Genomic DNA, 23,472 nt, shown 5'->3' on the forward strand with positions numbered 1-23,472 from the left:
CAAAACATCCCATCCTTTCAACTGTTGTTTTCTATGCAAGAAACTCGTTAATCAGTCAAACATTTTGTCTTCCTGTTTGCACGACCATCAATATGAAATGCCACAGTATTACAAAAGTAATGCTCCCTATATACTTTGGCATAATTCACCACTTATGATACCAAAAAGTTGGGGGTTTTTTTTTTTAACACGCTGGCTGTCCCATGACTTGAAAAAGAAACTATGACTGCCCTGCCAGAGGCACACAGATACAAGTTACAATGTCCCTCCAAACAGCAAATATCCCAAACCCCTCCTTTAGAGTGCAGTTATCTTCATAAAAAAAAAGAAAAAATGCTGCTCACTGGTATGTTAGGAACCTCTTGTACTTAAGAATATACTAACTACCATATATTACTTTCAATTCATAGGCAGATACAGTAATGCTAACTGCAAGAGAACTGGACTGATCAAAATAATGTCCAGCAATGTACGTATTATCATTAATTACACATCTAACAGTAATTATTGGTGAAGGTAATTTTTCATTTATGAATTATGCACTTATGAAATTTGATAACCTACAAACAGATTAAAACTTTCAGACCAAAATGAACGTGCATTAGTTAACCCTTTGAGGGTCGACAGGCAATCTCCGAAACTTGTTCTCAGGGTCGGCCAAATTTTAAAAAAAAAAAAATAAATTATTTTTTCTTATGAAAAGACAGAGAATCTTTTCCCAATCATAATGACACCAAAAGTATGAAATTTGATGGAAAACTTACGGAATTATGCTCTCGCGAAGTTAGCAGACTCGACGATGTTTACGCATCAGCAATTTTGCCCACTTTGAGCCCTATTTTCGGCCAATTCCAATGTACTAGTCGATAAAAATCATAACTATTTCGCTAGAACTCAATTTTTTCTATCGAATGAGTACAAGAAGCCACCCATTTACCAATTTCAACTATCCAATAAAGTGGTCAGAATTTAGCAATTTTGACAATTTCACACAAATTTCAAAAGATGCCAATTTCCGAATAGGGTCCAGAATAAACAAAAAAGACATTCCTGGCACTAAAATAACAAGTTCTCTGTTGGTTAGTCACATCCCCAGGCCCCTCTTATATTTCTTTGAATTTTCCACTTTGAATTTTTATTCTTGCAAAAAATAGAAGATTTACTGTTATGCAGACTACTGCATTAGTGTAGAAATGGTATAAATAATATCAGCGCACTTGTAAAAGAATATTAGACTCGCCAGTTGACGTGTATTGGACGCTTGGCATGATTTGTTTACTTTTGAACTTTGATAAAAATCGAACATTTCTGCTACTTTGCGCTCAATTTCAAGATACTTTTCATTGTAAAACCAGTCAAAATCATCTCAATTTCTGTAATATGTCTCCCATTCTATAAAATGAGACCAAGAAAACTAGAATACAACAATAAATACCATACGAAAATACAGTGCAAATTTGCTGTTTTATTCCAAAAACACGTTCGAAGTTTTTTTTTTTTCTCATTACGCACTGTGTGCTGCAGGATTTTTTTTTATACTGCGCACACTGGCCACATAGACCCATTCTTTCATATGTAGGCCTACCAGCTTTCTCTCATTAGATTTGAGGGCGCTAGAATTTAGGCGTACTAGTACGTCAAAAACACTGGGTCGTAAGCCGTACTAGTACGACCAAAACTCTCAAAGGGTTAAAGACCACAATACACTTTCTGTGAAACTGTCATATTAACTAAGCCCTGTTCCATTATAAACATACTTATTGTTTAACTAACAGCTGCTTACACAGCATCCTATTTGTTTTACTTGCATTCATGCAAGCCTTACAGCACTTCGCTTTATGGTATTTCATTAATGCAGCAGTTTTCAGTTACAGCCATTCTTCATTTATTCAGACTTCCTACAACAGACATACGTATTCACCACTCATGATAAGCTAAGGATAAAAATATTTTAAGGTAAGTAATATGTGTGTACCTTATCTGCAGTTTTTGGGCCTAGCACTACTGCTCACTTAACATATGATAGTGCAAACATGTTAACAGGCTTTTAAATGCATTTGAAAGTGAAAAAAGGTTAAGTTTCACTTTACAGCAGTACCACGGAACCTAACCCACTGCATTAGTAAGGTTCTCCTGTACAACTGATACCGGCAAATTTTTACCAATCTGCCAGACAAAATTTTGTGAAATTCATGAGGGACTGGTTTTTGCACATGAAGCTGGCTACTTTTTATGAGCGACTGGGTGAAAAGGGGTACCCAAAAATAATTCACAAGACAAGTCAAGCTAACTTGGAATAAATTTTAAATATAATCATCATCCCTACTCATTTTTTTTAGTTTATGAAATAGGGAAGCCATCAGGTGCGAATATAAAATTATGGGAAGTTGTAAAAATCTTCTTCCTTCAACGCAAGAAACCCAAAATATTTCTATTCCTACGCAAAATCCAAGCTAAGAACTACCTGTAGAAATGGACCACTACTGAGAGGAGACTCGTATACTGACGATGAACAGGAAATGAGTGAAATCCTAAAAGAATAGTATGAGTCGGTGTTCAGCAACCCACTAAATGACAGCAAGGTAGAAAATACAGAAATATTTTTCACTCTGGAAGAAGGCTGCACAGACCAACTAACTGACATTAGTACAAATCCCATAGATTTTGAAAAAGAAATGGAAAACATGCCCACTCACTCAGCACCTGGACCAGATTCATGGAATACTCTATTTATAAAGAAGTGCAAAGTACCACTAGCACGAGCCCTCAGTATTCTTTGGAGAAAGAGCTTAGAACTAGGTGAAATACCGGAGGCCTTAAAGAGTGCAGACATAGCTCCTTTGCACAAAGGAGGTAGTAGAGCGCTAGCTAAAAATTACAGACCAGTAGCCCTAACCTCTCACATCATAAAAATCTTCGAAAGAGTGATGAGACGGCAGGTTACAAATCTCATGGACCAGCACAACCAACATAACCCGAACCAGCATGCTTTTAGAGCAGGACGATCATGTTGGTCACAGCTGGTGAACCATTATGACAGAATTACGGAGGCACTGGAAGATGACCAAAACGCAGATGTGATTTACACAGATTTTGCAAAGGCGTTTGACAAATGCGATCATGGAGTGATAGCACACAAAATGAAGGCCATGGGCATTACGGGGAAGGTAGGCAGATGGATTTTCGGTTTCCTAACACACAGAACACAAAAAGTAGTAGTGAACAGGGCAAGATCCAGCATCAGCGAGGTCAAAAGCTCAGTGCCCCAAGGCACTGTCCTGGCACCTCTGCTGTTCCTCATCCTTATAGCAGACATAGGAAAAAACATCCGGCACACTTTTGTATCATTATTTGCAGATGACACTAAAATAAGCATGAAAGTCAGTACAGTAGAGGACACTGAAAAAGTACAGGAAGACATAAACAGGGTTTTCCAGTGGGCAGTGGAAAACAACATGACGTTCAATGGTGATAAGTTCCAGCTGCTTAGGTATGGAAAGAATGAAGAACTCAAAAGGAGCACTATATACAAAATTCAAGAGGGTCACCAAATAGAACGTAATGAACACGTAAAAGACCTAGGAATAATTATGTCAGCGGACCTTTCTTTTAAAGACCATAACAAGACAAAGATCACGACAGCCAGGAAGATGACTGGGTGGGTAATGAGAACTTTCAAAACAGGGGAAACAATGCCGATGGTGACACTCTTCAAATCGCTAGTGCTCCCTCAATTAGAATATTGCTCAGTGCTGACGGCCCCATTCAGGGCAGGAGAAATATCGGAGCTGGAACAAATACAGAGATCGTTTATGGCACACATTGAGCCAGTAAAGCACCTAAACTACTGGGAACGCCTGCAAGTCTTGAACATGTACTCATTGGAGCGGAGGAGAGAGAGGTACATGATAATATATACCTGGAAGGTACTCGAGGGCTTGGTCCCAAATCTGCACACTGCCATAACAACATACTGGAGTGAGAGATATGGGAGGAAGTGTAAAATAAACCCAGTGATGAGCAGGGGTGCGGTGGGGACAATAAGGGAACACTGTATCAACATCCAGGATCCCAGACTTTTCAACATCTTACCAGAAGATATCAGAAACACTGCTGGAACATGTGTTGAACCCTTCAAGACGAAGCTAGACAAGTATCTTCACCAGGTGCCAGATCAACCAGGCTGTGATGGATATGTGGGGCAGCGGGCCTCCAGCAGCAACAGCTTGTATTGTGTGTAAGAATGGTATATAATACCGACAAGATGAAAATAAGATGGATGGCGAAACGTCTACATTAAAGATACCCAGATGTTGCACATGTGTCTTAATTTCAGCTTGTATTGTAGATGAATGGTTCACAGAACCGACATGTTGATAAATTAGACACATGTGCAACTCTTGGGTATCTTTATTAAGGAAACGTTTCGCCACACAGTGGCTTCATCAGTCCATACACAGGAGAAACTTGAAGAACAGGAGGAGAATGAGGTAATCAGTCCCTCAACCTTGAGTCGATGTGGTCAGTCCATCAGTCTTGAATAGAATACGGCATATGAGCTGAGAAGCAGCTTATATACCGTAGGCAGGAGAGGTGCAGCAGTCGTAGGTGGTGTCACATTTGTCCAATGTGGAAGTAGGTCGTGTCCAAGGGTTAGGCAAGCGAAGAATTCCCAAGTATTAAGATCCCAAGAAGTTGCAGTGCCTGACAGGATTGTAGATGAATGGTTCACAGAGCCGACATGTTGATAAATTAGACACATGTGCAACTCTTGGGTATCTTTATTAAGGAAACGTTTTGCCACACAGTGGCTTCATCAGTCCATACACAGGAGAAACTTGAAGAACAGGAGGGTCTTAATATTTGGGAATTCTACGCTTGCCTAACCCTTGGGTACGACCTACTTCCACATTGGGCAAATGTGACACCACCTACGACTGCTGCACCTCTCCTGCCTACGGTATATAAGCTGCTTCTCAGCTCATATGCCGTATTCTATTCAAGATTGATGGACTGACCTCATCGACTCAAGGTTGAGGGACTGATTACCTCATTCTCCTCCTGCTCTTCAAGTTTCTCCTGTGTATGGAATGATGAAGCCACTGTGTGGCAAAACGTTTCCTTAATAAAGATACCCAAGAGTTGCAGATGTGTCTAATTTATCAGCAACAGCCTGGTTGACCAGGCGAGCACCAGATGAGCCTGGCCCCTGGCCGGGCTCAGAGAGTAGGTATACTCTCGAAATTCTGCAAAGGCACCAACCATACCCCACTGAGGCAGGGTGGCCCAAAAGGAAAAACAAGTTTCTCCTTTTAAATTAAGTAATACGTATATACAGGAGAAGGAGTTATTAGCCCCTTGCTCCCGGCATTTTAGCCGCCTCTTACAACACGCATGGCTTATGGAGGAAGTATTCTATTCCACTTAGGACCAACCAGTCCTAAGTCAAAATGGACGAAAGTCGAACCTTACTACTGAATATCACATTAAGTAACGATTTTATTTTATTGTTTTATTTTAGTATTTCATTTTTTACTTTACTTTTTATACTGTTAGTACTGTACTTTATACTGTAAGGTTTAGGAGAAACACAGTGTAAAACACAAATACAGTGGACCCCCGACTTACAATATTAATTCATTCCAGAAGTCTGTTCGGGTGCCGATACTGAACGAATTTGTTCCCATAAGAAATATTGTAAATTAGATTGGTCCGTTTCAGACCCCCAAAAATACACGTACAAAAGCACTTACAAAAATACACTTACATAATTGTTCAAGTTGGGAGGTGATCATAAGTCAGGGGTTCACTGTAGATGTTTATTTCCCAAAACATCTGCATACGAAACATGGTCGTAAGTCGAGTGGTCATATGTCATGCCAGTCATAAGTCGGATGGTAGGTGTATATGCTTGTATATGCAAGTTCAGTGTGACCTAAGTGTAAGTAGAAGTAGCATGATGTACCTGAAATCTTGCATGTTTACAAGACAGACAAAAGACACCAGCAATCCTACCATCATGTAAAACAATAACAGGCTTCTGTTTTACCCTCACTTGGCAGGACGGTAGTACCTCCCTGGGCGGTTGTTGTCTACAAAATTACTACCACAGGACAGTAGTACCTCTCTGGGCAGTTGCTGTCTACCAAACTACTACAAGATGGTAGTACCTCTCTGGGCAGTTGTTGTCTACCAACCTACTAACACAGGATAGTACCTCCCTGGGTGGTTGCTGTCTACCAACCTACCACCATAGGATGGTAGTACCTCCCTGGGAAGTTGCTGTCTACCAACTTACTACCACAGGATGGTAGTGCTACCCTGGGTGGTTGATGTCTACCAACCTACTACCACAGGAGGGTAGTAAGGCCCTAGGTGGTTGATGTCTACCAACCTACTACCACAGGAGGGTAGTACCTCCCTGGGTGGTTGCTGTCTACCAACCTACTACCACAGGATGGTAGTATCTCCCTGGGTGGTTGCTGTCTACCAACCTACTACCACAGGATGGTAGTACCTCCCTGGGTGTTTGTCTACCAACCTACTACCACAGGAGGGTAGTACCTCCCTGGGTGGTTGCTGTCTACCAACCTACTACCACAGGATGGTAGTACCTCCCTGGGTGTTTGTTGTCTACCATCCTACTACCACAGGATGGTAGTACCTCCCTGGGTGGTTGTTGTCTACCAACCTACCACAGGATGGTAGTACCTCCCTGGGTGGTTGCTGTCTACCAACCTACTACCACAGGATGTTAGTACCTCCCTGGGTGGTTGCTGTCTACCAACCTACTACCACAGGACGGTAGTACGACCCTAGGTGGTTGCTGTCTACCAACCTACTACCACAGGATGGTAGTACCTCCCTGGGTGGTTGCTGTTTACCAACCTACTACCACAAGACGGTAGTACAACCCTGGGTGGTTGCTGTCTACCAACCTACTACCACAGGATGGTAGTACCTCTCTGGGCAGTTGTTGTCTACCAACCTACTAACACAGGATAGTACCTCCCTGGGTGGTTGCTGTCTACCAACCTACCACCATAGGATGGTAGTGCTACCCTGGGTGGTTGATGTCTACCAACCTACTACCACAGGAGGGTAGCAAGACCATAGGTGGTTGATGTCTACCAACCTACTACCACAGGAGGGTAGTACCTCCCTGGGTGGTTGCTGTCTACCAACCTACTACCACAGGATGGTAGTACCTCCCTGGGTGGTTGCTGTCTACCAATGTACTACCACAGGATGGTAGTACCTCCCTGGGTGTTTGTTGTCTACCAACCTACTACCATAGGAGGGTAGTACCTCCCTGGGTGGTTGCTGTCTACCAACCTACTACCACAGGATGGTAGTACCTCCCTGGGTGTTTGTTGTCTACCAACCTACTATCACAGGATCATAGTACCTCCCTGGGTGTTTGTTGTCTACCAACCTACTACCACAGGATCGTAGTACCTCCCTGGGTGGTTGTTGTCTACCAACCTACTACCACAGGAGGGTAGTACCTCCCTGGGTGGTTGTTGTCTACCAACCTACTACCACAGGATGGTAGTACCTCCCTGGATGTTTGTCTACCAACCTACTACCACAGGATGGTAGTACCTCCCTGGGTGGTTGCTGTCTACCAACCTACTACCACAGTATGGTAGTACCTCCCTGGGTGTTTGTTGTCTACCAGCCTACTACCACAGGAGGGTAGTACCTCCCTGGGTGGTTGTTGTCTACCAACCTACTACCACAGGATGGTAGTACCTCCCTGGATGTTTGTCTACCAACCTACTACCACAGGATGGTAGTACCTCCCTGGGTGGTTGCTGTCTACCAACCTACTACCACAGTATGGTAGTACCTCCCTGGGTGTTTGTTGTCTACCAGCCTACTACCACAGGATGGTAGTACCTCCCTGGGTGTTTGTTGTCTACCAACCTACTACCACAGGATGGTAGTACCTCCCTGGGTGTTTGTTGTCTACCAACCTACTACCACAGGAGGGTAGTACCTCCCTGGGTGGTTGTTATCTACCAACCTACTACCACAGGATGGTAGTACGACCCTGGGTGGTTGCTGTCTACCAACCTACTACCTACCAGTTGTAAAAATAGAAAGCACAAAATTTAGCCTTTTGTTTTTTCCAAAAATGGCAGCATTGTTGCTGTTAGAAAAATATTCAATACTCTGAGGGTAGGACAGAGAGAGGGCAGGGGAAAGATAGTTGAGAAAAACAAAATTAAAATCACTCTAATTCAAAGATGGGTTCTGCTTAAATACTTTAATTTCTTATCTCAAAAAAAAAAAAAAAAAAAAAAAAAAGTGGTTAATCTGTCATAAAAGAATACAATTTTTTTTTTATTTATAGCAGACATCAATTCACAATACCATCAAAACTGAAGAAAATGAAATCCAATTGATAATCATAATTTTCAAGAATTAAAACTGAGTGACCTAATAATTATGATGATTACAGTAAAAAATTGTGTCAAGCATATTACAGTACAGGTGCTTTGTTTTAAAAAAAAACTTTCTATAGCATTCTTTTAACAAAAACAAAATATGCAACTTGTAGAGATGAAACATACCCTAGTTTCTTGGTCTCCAATAAGACACACTGCACGTAATGAGGGACACCATCTCTTGAACTCGTTCTCCCAGTTACGAAGTGTAGATTTTGGCACAATGACCATGTGAGGCCCAGGAATGTTGCGGAAATGTTTCATGTACCTACAAGGAGAATGCAATTATGAAGATGCTGGAAATCACGAACTCTTTGAGGAAAAGTAAAGCAAATATATAAATTATCATATCAAAGAAAATACATAGATTATCAAATCAAAGAAAATACAGTGGTTCCTCAAGTTACGAACTTAATTTGTTCCAGAAGGCTGTTCGAATGCCGATACCGAACGAATTTGTTCTCATAAGGAATAATGTAAATTAGATTAGTCCGTTTCAGACCCCCAAAAATATACTTACAAAAGCACTTACAAAAATACACTTACATAATTGTTCGAGTTGGGAGCTGATCGAAATTCAAGGTACCACAGTACATAGATTATCATATCAAAACAAATACAGTGGACCCTCGACTAACGATATTAATTCGTTCCAGAAAAGAGGAGGAAGTCCAAGCAAATACGTTGAGGGGACGTGTCTTTGCTCAAATCATTCGAGCAAAGAAGCTTCCCTTGAACATATTTGCTTGGAAGTTCTACTCTTCTTTGCAACACTGCAAACTCGTGATGTTGTGTTGATTGCACCACATAAGGACTAGAGCTATCATTCAACTCCCTCCATGGTTATTTTGCATCTGTATCGCCTGTTTGCAATTTTTGCATACATTATATCGATAGGGTAGTGCTAAACCTGGGAATGTGAGGATATTGAGACTACAGTGAGATTAAATGAGACAAAAATGAGCTACGTTAAAACAAGGAACAGGGAAAAACTATTTCATTTATATTTTGCAAAATGAAAGCATTTATATTTCCTTTTGCAGTATCTATAATCCTGCTTTAATTTATATTAAAAAAGAAAGAGAAAATGAATATTAATGATATATATGACTTCCAGTCGCCATGGGGAAGTGGAACAGAATTCTTCCTCCGTAAGTCATGCGTGTTGTAAGAGGCGACTAAAATGCACGACTAAAATGCAGGGGGCAAGGGGTTAGTAACCCCTTCTCCTGTAAATATTACTAAATTTATAAAGAAAAACTTTTGTTTTTCTTTTTGGGCCACCCTGCCTCAGTGGAATACGGTTTATTGAAAGAAGATGACTTCCAGTATAACAAACACAAAACATTTATTTGAACAAGAAATAAAAATTCATGAAAAAAATTCAGCAATCTTACCCAAGGAGGGAAATAGTCTGCAGTGTTTTCCCCAGACCCATCTCATCAGCAAGAATGCCATTAATTCCGTTTTCGTACAAGTCAATCATCCAATTGAGGCCTCGAATTTGGTAGTCACGCATTTCTCCATTTACAATATAACTAGGGCTCTCCTCAAAGCGGGTAATTATCTTAGATGATTTGTTGGACTCTGCCAGCAATTCCTCATCTTCTTCCTGTTCTGTCATGCGATGGCGATGGCTGAGAGAGAACAAACACAAGAGTAAACTTTTACCACATACTAATAATTGAATTTTTCAGCTAGGAGACACTCACTAAAATTTTGGCCTGGGTTTTCACTAAATAAAATAAAATAAAAAAAAAAAGCTCAATATATATATAAATAAATAAATACTCAAGATTTGTGTGGAATTTAAATACCATGCTGCAAACCATTCAGTAAATTACAGTGAGTAATGAACACAAACTATAATTAATAATAAATAGTTATTAATGAATAAATTTTTTATAAGCAACAGTTACATTGGCCCATATATTAACTAGTCAATTTCGGCAGTAATTCAATGGAGTAACCAGGATTGGAAATTGCAGCCTCTGATTACCAGCCAGCTGCCACCAGTCCCCCGTAACCCCAAAGCTTGGGTTTGAATCCTGATCCCTCCATTAAATTATTACATTCGTTCATTACAAATTTTCATGACACTGGCCAACAATACTCCTAATGAAAACCCTGGAAGTTTACTAAGTGTAACCCCTGAAGGATCTAAAACAATAAATAACACTGTCCAAGGTGGCTCAGAAAATTGCTGCAACAGTTCTGCAATTAAACATTTATATCTACGATTATCACATTAAAAACTATTAAAGAATAAGTTACAAACCATGGCTGGAACAATTCATTATTTACCCAAAAATATTAAGAGGAAATTTTAGGCGACATCTCAATCCATCCAAGACCAAACCATGGAAGGGGTGAGGTTTGAACCCATGGCAAGTGAGTCCTAAAATTCACAGGCCATTGCATTTAATCACTCAGTCAGGGGATTTGAGCTAGAGTTCACCTGTACATATTTGTGGTCACAGTGGGGACCATGCAAACCTCTCTTTGGTGTTTAGAAATATACCTAGAGCCAGCTGGCACAGTGGTTAACACACTGGCCTGTGAGCTGTAGGACTCACCACAGGTTCAAACCTCACCCATTCCGTGGTTTGCTTGCAATCGTGCTATTACAATTTCACGACCCTTAATAATGATCCAGGACATATTGAAACAGCATGTAAAGTTTCCTCTCCAAAATTACACATTGAGTTACTGCATTGTATTTCATTTAGTTATCAATAATAAAAAGAAATCTAACTGTGACAAATGAATCCCAATTTTCATCTCAACTGTAAACAAGAGGTGAAAACTGAAATTTGTGGTCATAATGTGGTAATAAAATTCAAGGTAGATTAAGCAATATTATAATAGGAAGTATTCAGCATTAATAATTAATCATGTGACTGAAACCTTACCCAATATCTGGTAGCTGTAGAACATGCTATAACCAAAGGCACATCTATACCATACAAGAATGCAACAGAATACACCAAGTTTATCTACCATATAGACCACTTCTCCCTTCACTCTACTTGCTGAAGACTAGAGTAACTTTGTCAGCGTAGCTCCAACTAGTAGTAAACAATGGGTGTGGACATACCACACTATTCCAGTTTTAATACATGATAATTGTCTGAATACAAACTACCCAATATTATCCAATTTTGAGAATAAAATTGAGGGGCATCGCCAATGTCACTGGTCAATACTTCAGATGCTAAGAAATATCAGGAATTGTCAACGTTCTTTCTACATTCTACCATTCCAAAAGAACAAATTTCCACCACCAGGTATAAACATGCTCCTGGCAAAGACCTTCAATCAGCCAGAGAAGAGGGGAAAACATCAATTAGGAGTTGACTATGACAATTCCTTTCTACCTTCTTGCAGATTAGGTAAAGGTAAGGTGACTTACTCGGCGGCTGCGGACGATAGCTTCTTCACGCGGCTAGAAAGAAAAAGCAAGAAAAAAATAATAACACCTGGTTTGTGCCAATGAGAAGCGAGTACATTCACAGTTTCAGGATGCCTTCTCTTCTCAGATCAGATATTAATAAATGCAGAAACACAGTTGGGATGCATAACCTGAATACACTGATCAAAATTTCACCTTTACATTTCATTGAATGAAAAGAACTTTTATGAAAAAAAAAAAATCACTTTCAAGCCCATCAGTAATTTGTAAATATCCATTAAATAGTTGATTTTGTCTCTTCCTATTTTTACAAGCGACACCTTTTATTTTTACATGCAATGACAGAATTGAAATCGCCTATTTTTCCCATATTCTAATAGCAGTAAATATGTTCATGAGAGCCTCTCAAGATTAAGGAATAATGACCTTGAGCACACCTTTACCTTTGATAAGTTCTGAGAATTTTTTCTACTCCTGGAGCCAGGCCATGGGCCAGGCTCATCACATAAAAAATCCTTTATCAATTTCCTTCATCTCAATGCTAACATAACCTGTAATTTCAAGGATACTGGCAATGGCTTTTATCTCTATTTTTATGAAACAAAAGAATCAATTTATTGGTATCCTGAAATTATCAAGACTTTCTTTTTTGATTAATAACTAATGTAATGACTAATATGGAAGCTCTGCTACACATCTGAACAGTTATCTAGATGAATATCTACATGTCTGGCTATCTACATGCTGTTGATAGCCAGACTAATACATCCCCTTTATATGTTAACAATAGGACCTTCCTCATGCCACCTCTACAACCCTAACCTGAATTTATGAACTTCTTAATGGACAATATTGTCTCTCTCTCCTCTTATTTTTTTCACAACCCATCTATACTTAAAAATAAGTCTAAAATGTTTCCTTTTCAAGAGCTTAATTAGCTCACAACCTAAAGATCCCAAGTTAGAATTCTGGGAAGGGTGAATTATATAGGTAAGTCACCATACACCCTCTTCCATTCAAATAGCTGTAAATACATACGTGTGTTGTGTTTTGCAAGTTAAACAAATTTGGGTACATCACCAGTGTACTGCTACCCTAATCTGTATGACAGTTATATAGTCAGAACAAAAGCTATCTATGGAAAAAACACAAGTGCATTATAATGTGATCCTTTAGTCAATGTTAATGTTGCAGTTTAAAAACTGTAGTGTAAAGCACCCTTCTGGCAAGACAGTGATGGAGTGAATGTTGGTGAAAGTTTTTCCTTTTCGGGCCACCCTGCCTTTGTGGGAATCGGCCAGTGTGATAATAATAAAAAAAAAAAAAATAATAATAATATCCTCTTCATACCTTCGTCGAACTGCTCAGTGTTATGCCAAATATTATTTATTCTGGAATATTTAACATGTTTTATGTTATTTATATTGTTTATTATGTCATATTGGATCAATTGTGATAGGCAAATAAGCTGTAGTGTTGATATTAGCATAATAATAAAGCATATTCTCCTGCTTCGTGAGACTGAGCTCATGGCAACCGACAGTGGCTTCAAAGCCACCTTATCTTTAATGGATAATGTACTGTGTAGGTGCTTTACATAATGAGAAGCATTTCTTTTATTCATTGGAACCATGGCTAGGGCTAAAAGTAAACAGGTTAAAACAATAAATGGAGAAAAAGAAATTGGAATGACTTATGCAGCAAGTAGCGCCACCAAACAGTACCAGCAGGTTGGTGTGGCGACCCTGGAAATTTGAAATTATGCTAGCCAAAATTAGTGCCAAATAACTGAAGGAACCGAATAACTGATTGCCGGATTTGTGATGGCGGACCTGTACCTGTTATTTCTCATTATTTGTTTGTACTTTATATTTTTTAACATTATGGCTGTCTTCCACCAAGGTAGGGTTAAATGAAAAAGAAAAAAATGCCACCAACCATTTCCTGATTGTTTTGCTAGAGATATGCTGACATTACAGTTCAGATGCCCCTCCGAATTACAATATCTCCACCCCTCCTTCGTAGTACAAGCACTGTACTTCTCACCTCTAAGACTCAAGACCAAGTAATCAGTTTTCCCTGAATCCCTTGGTCATTGTCCAACAACACATAAAAACCCCTTTGCCTTTACTCACTCCTCTTGGATGTCGTAGCTCCTCACACAAAAACTCCCTTAACCCCCACTCTCCAACCTTTCATAGGATGCTCCCTACCCTGCTTTTCCTCCACTACAGATTTATACATCCTCCAAGTCATCCCATTCTGATCCATCCATCCTCTCTGAATGTCGAAACCATGTAGACAACCCCTCTCCAGACTTTTGGATAATATTTTTAGTAACCCTGCACCTCCTAATCTCCAAACTACAAATTCTCTGCATAATATTCCCATCACACACTGCCCTCAGAAACAACATCTCCACTGCCTCCTGCCTTCTCCTTGCTGCTTCACACCCATATGAGTGTGTTGGTACCACTATACTCTGATACATTCAACTTTAGTCCTCCCTGGATAACGTTCTGTCTTCACAGATGCATACATTCATGCATACATACGTGCACAGATACACCATTTCCAAAACTGATGGCCCAGTACCCCTTTTAGTCTGGACAAAAATATGAGGACACTTGAAATTTCTGCAACTGCCAGACTAGTTTACTGGGTGGACACAAATGGCCTTGTGAAGTGTATGCTCAACTGTTTATACTGCAGATTATGGTGGTAATCCCCGATTTTGTGTGATTATAATTATTAGCTCAGTTTGCCTACATTTAACCCTAGCTATGGCTATTAGGAAAGATGCAAGTGTCAGTGGTGTAAATAACAAAAAGGCACAATACCGTGACTGGAACGATACACAAATAACCCGCACATAAAAGACAGAAGCTTACGACGACGTTTCGGTCCGACTTGGACCATTGACAAAGTCACACTGTGTGACTTTGTCAATGGTCCAAGTCGGGCCGAAACGTCGTCGTAAGCTTCTGTCTTTTATGTGCGGGTTATTTGTGTGTCAGTGGTGTAGCTGAAAGATGGCTTACTATTGACAAATTAATCCAGTTGTCAGATGAATTAATCCAAGGGCTAGAACAACATACTTTTGTGATGGAACAGGAGCTAACGAATCTTTATTTGATGTATGAAAAATTACAAAGGGGCAGATCAAAGCACATGGAACGACCTCACTTGGATGAAATATTTAAAAAGATTAGCTTGACACTTGACAGTTAAAGTAAAATTCTAAATTCTGCCACTTTGGGAGTGGTAGTACTGCAACATTCTTTATAAGTACAGGTGCTCCTCAAGTTACGATAAGGTTGCATTACCACAAACCCATCGTAGGTCAAAAATATCCTAAGTTGAATATGAATATGTACTAAATAAATAAATATTGTCACTGAATAAGTAAATAAACAAATAATTAGTTACTAAATACAGTGGACCCCCGGTTAACGATATTTTTTCACTCCAGAAGTATGTTCAGGTGCCAGTACTGACCGAATTTGTTCCCATAAGAAATATTGTGAAGTAGATTAGTCCATTTCAGACTCCCAAACATACACGTACAAATGCACTTACATAAATACACTTACATAATTGGTCACATTCTGAGGTAATCGTTATGCGGGGGTCCACTGTACCAGTATTGAAAAATAAATGAATGAATACAAATCATGAACTTGCTGCCTTCATGCTGGGTAATTATCTTAAGTTTCATCTCCAAATTGTTTTTGCACCATCGTAAAGTCAAAATATCCTAAGTCGAACCATCGTAAGTCAAGGAGCACCCGTACAGTAATTAACAAATCTTAGTGCTTTAGAAATATGAGAGATGTATTTAAAGTAAAAGGACACAAGTGCAACTAATGTGACATTTATTGTGGCAATGTTTTGCTCTCCAGGAGCTTTATCAAGCCTTTATCAAGCTTGATAAAGCTCCTGGAGAGCGAAATGTTGCCACAATAAATGTCACATTAGTTGCACTTGTGTCCTTTTACTTTACATATTGTCGGTAATTCTACCAACTTTATTACGAGAGATGTATTGATGAATTATTATGATGTGAACTCTGTTGGTCTAGCAAAATGGATAATCCAGCAAGGCTGTAGAACGTGATTGTGCCTGTAAACACAGATTCTTGAAGAAATGCAGAATTTCAGACGGGTTTGGAGAAAGATCAAGAAGCAGCACTCTTATTCGACAGCAAATGTTAATGCATTACAACATTCAACTGCTGAACTCCAGACCAATAACCTGCACTACCTACCTAGTCTGCATGCAGACCACTCTCATCCAAGCCATCCTTTATATCATTATTTATGTGAAGCCACAAACTTAATCAGCTTTTTTTTTTCAGAAAGACTAAATGCAGGATGAAGCTTAAGAAAACAGTCCATGTCAATAATGGCACATTTAGTATATCCAGTTTATGAAAACTTTAATCATGAAAAACTTGTCATAAAATGGCACTGTCTTCACAAATACAGTGGAACCTCAAATATCGAACTTTCTTCATTCCAGAAGGCTGATCGAGTGCCTTTACCGAATGAATTTATTCCCATCAGGAATAATGTAAATTAGATTAGTCCATTTCAGATCCTCAAAAATACACTTATAAAAGCACTTACAAAAATACACCTACATAATTGGTTGTGTTGGGAGCAGTTCGATTTGAGGTTCCACTGTACCTAAATTCAGAGTGAACAGTTTCATACAGCAGGAGCAAGATAAACTCGAGTCAGTGATCAGAAAGCAGCATCCTCACTGACAACCCAAACCACATAGCAAACACCACAGGAGTAAAGCAGTCTAGCATCAATAATTGCCATCCACATCTGTCACCAAGAACAGAAAAAACAAGTACAGCCTCGTCTCACTTAACGACAGAGTTCCGTTCCTAAGACCACGTTGGTAAATGAATTTGTTGCTAAGTGAGGAGTATACTATAATGGTAGTGGGTTTGTGTCAACCATCTTTGATATTGTTTTACTGTCACCTTTGCACCATTTATAACATTTCTGATATATTTTTAAATGTTTACACAGTAGTGTACTGTACAGTAGTATATTGTAATAAACAGAATAGAGGAAATCAGCTCTAATATGCATACTGGTCAGGGAGCCCATCGTTAGTCCAAGTCGTCGGTAAACAAGTATGCTGCTAAGTGAGGAGAGGCTATATTCTGAGAAATAGAACAGCATTTGACAATTTTTTGGAATAAAGGAAAATCCTAACTCCAACAAAAATTGAAAAAAAAAAAAAAAAAAAAAAAAAAAAAAGTAAAACTCTATAACAACCTTCCACATAGTTTGTTTAATTAACCCTTTCAGGGTCGGCAGGCCCTCTCTTAACCCTTTCAGGGTCCAAGGCCCAAATCTGGAGTCACGCACCAGTGTCCAAGAATTTTCAAAAAAAATATTTGTTATTTTTTCTTATGAAATCGTAGAGAATCTTTTTGTGAAGGTAATAAAACAAAAAGTACGAAATTTGGTGGAAAATTGACGAAATTATGCTCTCGCGAATTTTGATGTGTCAGCGATATTTACGAATCGGCGATTTTGCCGACTTTGACTCCCATTTTGGGCCAATTACATTATTCCAGTCAACCAAATTCTTAGCTATTTCACTAGTATTACTTCTATTCTATCGATTGAGCACAAGAAATCGCCAAGTCAACTGTTTCAACTACAAAATAAAGTGATCGGAAATTGTTAATTTGGCCATTTTAACACAAAGTTCAAAATATTCCAATTTCAAAATAGGGTTCAGAATGAACAATGTAAGCATTCCTGGCACTAAACTAACATTTCCTCTGTTCATTAGTTATGTTTTGAGGCTTTACAAATAAATTCCATTTTGATTTTTTATTCACAATGAATTTTTATTCACACCAAAAAATAGAAGATTTACTGTTATGCAATACTGTAATAATTGTATAAATATCATCACCATATTTGTGAATGTATATTAGACCCACCAGCTGATGTGTATTAGACGTGTGAGGTCGTTTGTTTACTCTTGAATATCGGCAAAAATTTAACATTTCTGCTACTTTGAGCTCAGTTTCAAGCCATTTCCAGTGCTAAAACCAATCAAAATCATCTCTATTTCTGTAATATGTCTTCCATTCTATCAAATGAGACCAAGAAATCGGAAATACAACTATAAAAAACATACGAAAAAACACTGCAAAGTTGCTGTTTTAATCGAAAAATCATGATTTCATTTTTTTTCTCTCATTATACACAGTGTGCTGCAGGATCTGTTTTATGTGGTGCACACATACCACATAGATGTATTCTCTCATATTTAGGCCCAAATGTACCACTCACAGTTTATCAGAGTGAGCTGAGCTCATGGCGTAGATCTACGGTTTGGACCCTGAACATAAAGCCGTAGATCTACGGGACGGACCCTGAAAGGGTTAAACTTGTTCTCAGGGTCGGAAATTTTTCGGGGGAAAAAAAAAATTATTTTTCTTACGAAATGATAGAGAATTTTTTTCCGATCATAATGACACCAAAAGTAAGAAATTTGATGGAAAACTTATGGAGTTATGCTCTCACGAAGTTAGAGAACTCAACGATGTTTATGCATCGGCGATTTCATCCACTTTGAGCCATATTTTTGGCCAATTCCCATGTACTAGTCGACAAAAATCATAACTATTTCGCTAGAACTCCATTTTTTTTCTATCAAATGAGTACAAGAAACCACCCATTTACCGATTTCAACAATCTAATAAAGTGGTCAGAAATTAGCAATTTTGCCAATTTCACACAAATTTCAAAAGATGCCAATTTCCAAATAGGGTCCAGAATAAACAAGACAGACATTCCTGGCACTAAAATAACATTTCCTCTGTTCATTAGTCACGTCCCCAAGCCTTTGTTATATTTCTTTTGCTTTCCACTTTGAATTTTTATTCTCACAAAAAATAAAAGATTTACTGTTACGCAGACTACTGCATTAGTGTAGAAATGATATAAATAATATCAGCACACTTGTGAAACAATATTAGACTCACCAGTTGACATGTATTGGATGTATGGCATGATTTGTCTACTTTTGAACTTTGGCAAAATCGAACATTTCTGCTACTTTGAGCTCAATTTCAAGGTCCTTTTCTTTGTGAAACCCATCAAAATCATCTCAATTTCTGTAACATGTCTTCCATTCCATAAAATGAGACCAGGAAAACTAGAATATAACCATAAATAGCATGCAAAAATACACTGCAAAGTCGCTGTTTTAAACCAAAAACACGGTCGGAGTTTTTTTTTTTCTCATTATGCACTGTGTGCTGCAGGATTTTTTATACTGCGCACACTGACCACATAGACCCATTCTTTCATATGTAGGCCTACCAGATTTCTCTCACGAGAAGTGAAGGCACAAGAATTTATGCATACTAGTACAACACCAACCCTGAAAGTTAACAACTTTAACCAAATTATGCAGGCAGATACAAAGTTTAGTATGTAGCACTTCATAACATGTGCTACACACTGTGTGCTACACATGTGCAACACACTGTTAGCTACACATGTGCAACACACACTGTTAGCTACACATGTGCAACACACACTGTTAGCTACACATGCACAACACACACTGTTAGCTACACATGTGCAACACACACTGTTAGCTACACATGTGCAACACACACTGTTAGCTACACATGTGCAACACACACTGTTAGCTACACATGTGCAACACATACTGTTAGCTACACATGTGCAACATACACTGTTAGCTACACATGAGCAACACACTGTTAGCTACACATGTGCAACACACACACTGTTAGCTACACATGTGCAACACACACTGTTAGCTACACATGAGCAACACTGTTAGCTACACATGTGCAACACACACACTGTTAGCTACACATGTGCAATACACACTGTTAGCTACACATGTGCTACACACACACTGTTAGCTACACAAGTGCAACACACAATGTCAGCTACACACACACTGTTAGCTACACATGTGCAACACACAGTTAGCTACACATGTGCAACACACACACTGTTAGCTACACATGTGCAACACACAGTTAGCTACACATGTGCAACACACACACACTGTTAGCTACACATGTGCAACACACACACTGTTAGCTACACATGTGCAACACACACTGTTAGCTATACATGTGCAACACACAGTTAGCTACACATGTGCAACACACACACTGTTAGTTACACATGTGCAACACACAGTTATCTACACATGTGCAACACACAGTTAGCTACAGATGTGCAACATATACACTGTTAGCTACACATGTGCAACACATGCACTGTTAGCTACACATGAGCAACACACTGTTAGCTACACATGTGCAACACACTGTTAGCTACACATGTGCAACACACAGCTACACATGTGCAACACACAGTTAGCTACACATGTGCAACACACTGTTAGCTACACATGTGCAACACAGTTAGCTACACATGTGCAACACACACAGCTACACATGTGCAACACATACACTGTTAGCTACACATGTGCAACACATGCACTGTTAGCTACACATGAGCAACACACTGTTAGCTACACATGTGCAACACACACTGTTAGCTATACATGTGCAACACATGCACTGTTAGCTACACATGTGCAACACACAGCTACACATGTGCAACACATACACTGTTAGCTACACATGTGCAACACATGCACTGTTAGCTACACATGAGCAACACACTGTTAGCTACACATGTGCAACACACACAGCTACACATGTGCAACACATACACTGTTAGCTACGCATGTGCAACACATGCACTGTTAGCTACACATGAGCAACACACTGTTAGCTACACATGTGCAACACAATGTTAGCTACACATGTGCAACACACTGTTAGCTACACATGTGCAACACACTGTTAGCTACACATGTGCAACACACTGTTAGCTACACATGTGCAACACACTGTTAGCTACACATGTGCAACACACTGTTAGCTACACATGTGCAACACACTGTTAGCTACACATGTGCAACACACTGTTAGCTACACATGTGCAACACACTGTTAGCTACACATTTGCAACACAGTTAGCTACACATGTGCAACACACTGTTAGCTACACATGTGCAACACACTGTTAGCTACACATGTGCAACACACTGTTAGCTACACATGTGCAACGCACACTGTTAGCTACACATGTACAACACATACACTGTTAGCTACACATTTGCAACACAGTTAGCTACACATGTGCAACACACTGTTAGCTACACATGAGCAACACACTGTTAGCTACACATGTGCAACACACAGTTAGCTACACATGTGCAACACACTGTTAGCTACACATGTGCAACACACTGTTAGCTACACATGTGCAACACACACAAGCATGAGCAGTAGCGTCATGCAAAAACTCTTAAGGAATATTCCCATCTAACCCTCAAGTAGTAAACACAACAACTGGGTGGCATCTAATATTTATCTACAAACAATGAGGATACATTAGGTGATCAGAGGATGTATCCCAAATATTTGATACATTTCCCAGTTGAGAAAAGTGAATGCTCCTCACTCACTCATCTGCACTACCCCTCCTTTCAACCCTATTCTTCCCCAGCCTACCCTCCCCACCATGCTCTTCTCTTATCCCATCAACATAGCCAAGCCCTTCCACATGATATAGGCAGCTTTAAAACAGATTTTTTGTACATAATGAAATGCAGTATCTACTATATTTTTACTCTTAAATTACTTAAATACTTATAACTCTTTATAATGGAATAAAAAGTCAGTTAAAATTAATAAAAACATTAAGGCTTATTACAAATGTTATAACTTACCAAAACTAATTCAAAACACATTAAACTAACACTGTAAATTTCTAAGTGCTGTCACAGCTTTATAAAGCCACTTGTATTTAATAAATCTTTTTAATAAAAATAATCATTCTTAAATACTTAAGATTTTAATCCCTGTTAAATATTTTACAGTGGAGCAAGATTATTTTATCTGGTACAGTAGAGCCGAAAATAACGAACGGTTACGTTACCGAAAATCTCCTCTATTTCACTTAGCATTACAGGAATTAGAGTGAAGTACACATGGAAAAAGCAGTTACAATCCTGTAACTTCATAAAAACTCAAGAATTTAAAAAAAAAAAAAAAAGCCTGAATTATAAACGCATACAACTTTATTCTGCAGAAATTCTATTTGTTGCTTTCTAATGTGCAAGTGTGTGAAGAGGGTTGATGTGGTCGTGTACACTACCTGTACAAACATGTGGCAGGCAGCATCAACTACCACCACCATCAACACGTCAGCACTGATAAAAATAAGCCACATTTCCACTCCAAATTGTACCAAGCATATAGAAACTACATCTATACCAAACAAAAACACATTCTAAAGACAAATGTATTTCAGAAATGATGACCAGAAAATGTAGCGCTATTGTAATAAAATGGTACTGGAGGTTGCTGTTTTTTAGGGCTACTATGGTTTGTGTCAAGTAAGCCCTGCTTTCAGTGCTGTCTGGGAAATACAGTGGACACCGGTTAACGATATTTTTTCATTCCAGAAGTATGTTCAGGTGCCAGTACTGACCGAATTTCTTCCCATAAGGAATACTGTGAAGTAGATTAGTCCATTTCAGACCCCCAAACATACACGTACAAACGCACTTACATAAATACACTTACATAATTGGTCGCATTGGGAGGTGATCGTTAAGCGGGGGTCCACTGTATAAAAAGGTGTCAATTATGGGCCATCACAGCTCACTGGAGAATAAGTTCTAGTGGCCCTATAAATCCCGAATATAAATGAATTTTTCATGGCTGCACCATAGTTAAGATCATACCTTCACTAGGCAACTTTCTTGTTTAAATACCTGTATCACCCTGTATTATCAATCTCCGGTAGATTCAACAACTGTAGAAACACAACTACAGGTGGTACAGGACTGTTAAGGGCACAGGAATTTGTAATTAGCATAATTATAGTTAACTAACCTTCAGGCACAATGCCTCCCAGCATAACTAAAACCTCGATTTATCAAAAGTGTCAATTTAACACTTTGTTTTCTTTGCACCTCCGGCATGTTACTTTTGTGTGCCAGGAACAAGATGGAGTATTAAAAAAAAATGTTCCATAAACAAAGGCACTATGTATATACACGGCACTTCCAGAAAGCAAATGTGAATGGAACGACAAGGGATGATAATGGACATTCCCCCTAAAAATTGGACTCAGTTTCCCGGTTCAACTTGGCACAGAGGGAAAAAATCCCTGCATGCAATCATCAAAATTTTCATTCAATACTTGACTCTATGCTGAATTTTTCATATTTTACAGTATGTATAATTGGAGTCTTTTCCACATAAGTTTTATACTGTAGTAGCAAGTTTAATACTGTAGCAGCAATTCTTCAATTGTGTGTTCAACTTATATTTACCAGGGTTGCTAGGGTGCTCCACTGATAGAGGTAGAAAATTTATTTCTGAATTTCTCTTGCCTCTTTCCATCACTGTTTTCCTTTATTTCTAAAAGTTTTTTCATGAAGAGTTTGATGATGACTGGATTTCATTTAGAGGTGCCCCAATAGCAGTCA

The 23,472-nt window shown here is 39.0% G+C and overlaps 1 protein-coding gene across 4 annotated transcripts in view; it reads right to left on the bottom strand.

The window, feature by feature from the left end:
* The window catches only part of LOC128697146 (chromatin-remodeling complex ATPase chain Iswi-like), a 75,994-nt gene that overhangs the window by 44,403 nt on the left and 8,119 nt on the right, over positions 1-23,472 (bottom strand). For 2 of the 4 annotated variants that reach the window (XM_070104090.1, XM_070104092.1), the window contains 3 exons: positions 11,866-11,898; positions 9,851-10,090; positions 8,580-8,721 (listed from right to left, as the gene is read on the bottom strand). In XM_070104090.1, coding sequence (XP_069960191.1) covers positions 8,580-8,721; positions 9,851-10,090; positions 11,866-11,898 — 415 coding nt within the window. The remainder of the gene's footprint in view (positions 1-8,579; positions 8,722-9,850; positions 10,091-11,865; positions 11,899-23,472) is intronic. The other 2 variants (XM_070104093.1, XM_070104091.1) reach the window with 1 other exon arrangement.

The sequence above is a fragment of the Cherax quadricarinatus genome, chromosome 89, assembly GCF_038502225.1.
Source record: "Cherax quadricarinatus isolate ZL_2023a chromosome 89, ASM3850222v1, whole genome shotgun sequence".
Lineage (NCBI taxonomy): Eukaryota > Metazoa > Arthropoda > Malacostraca > Decapoda > Parastacidae > Cherax > Cherax quadricarinatus.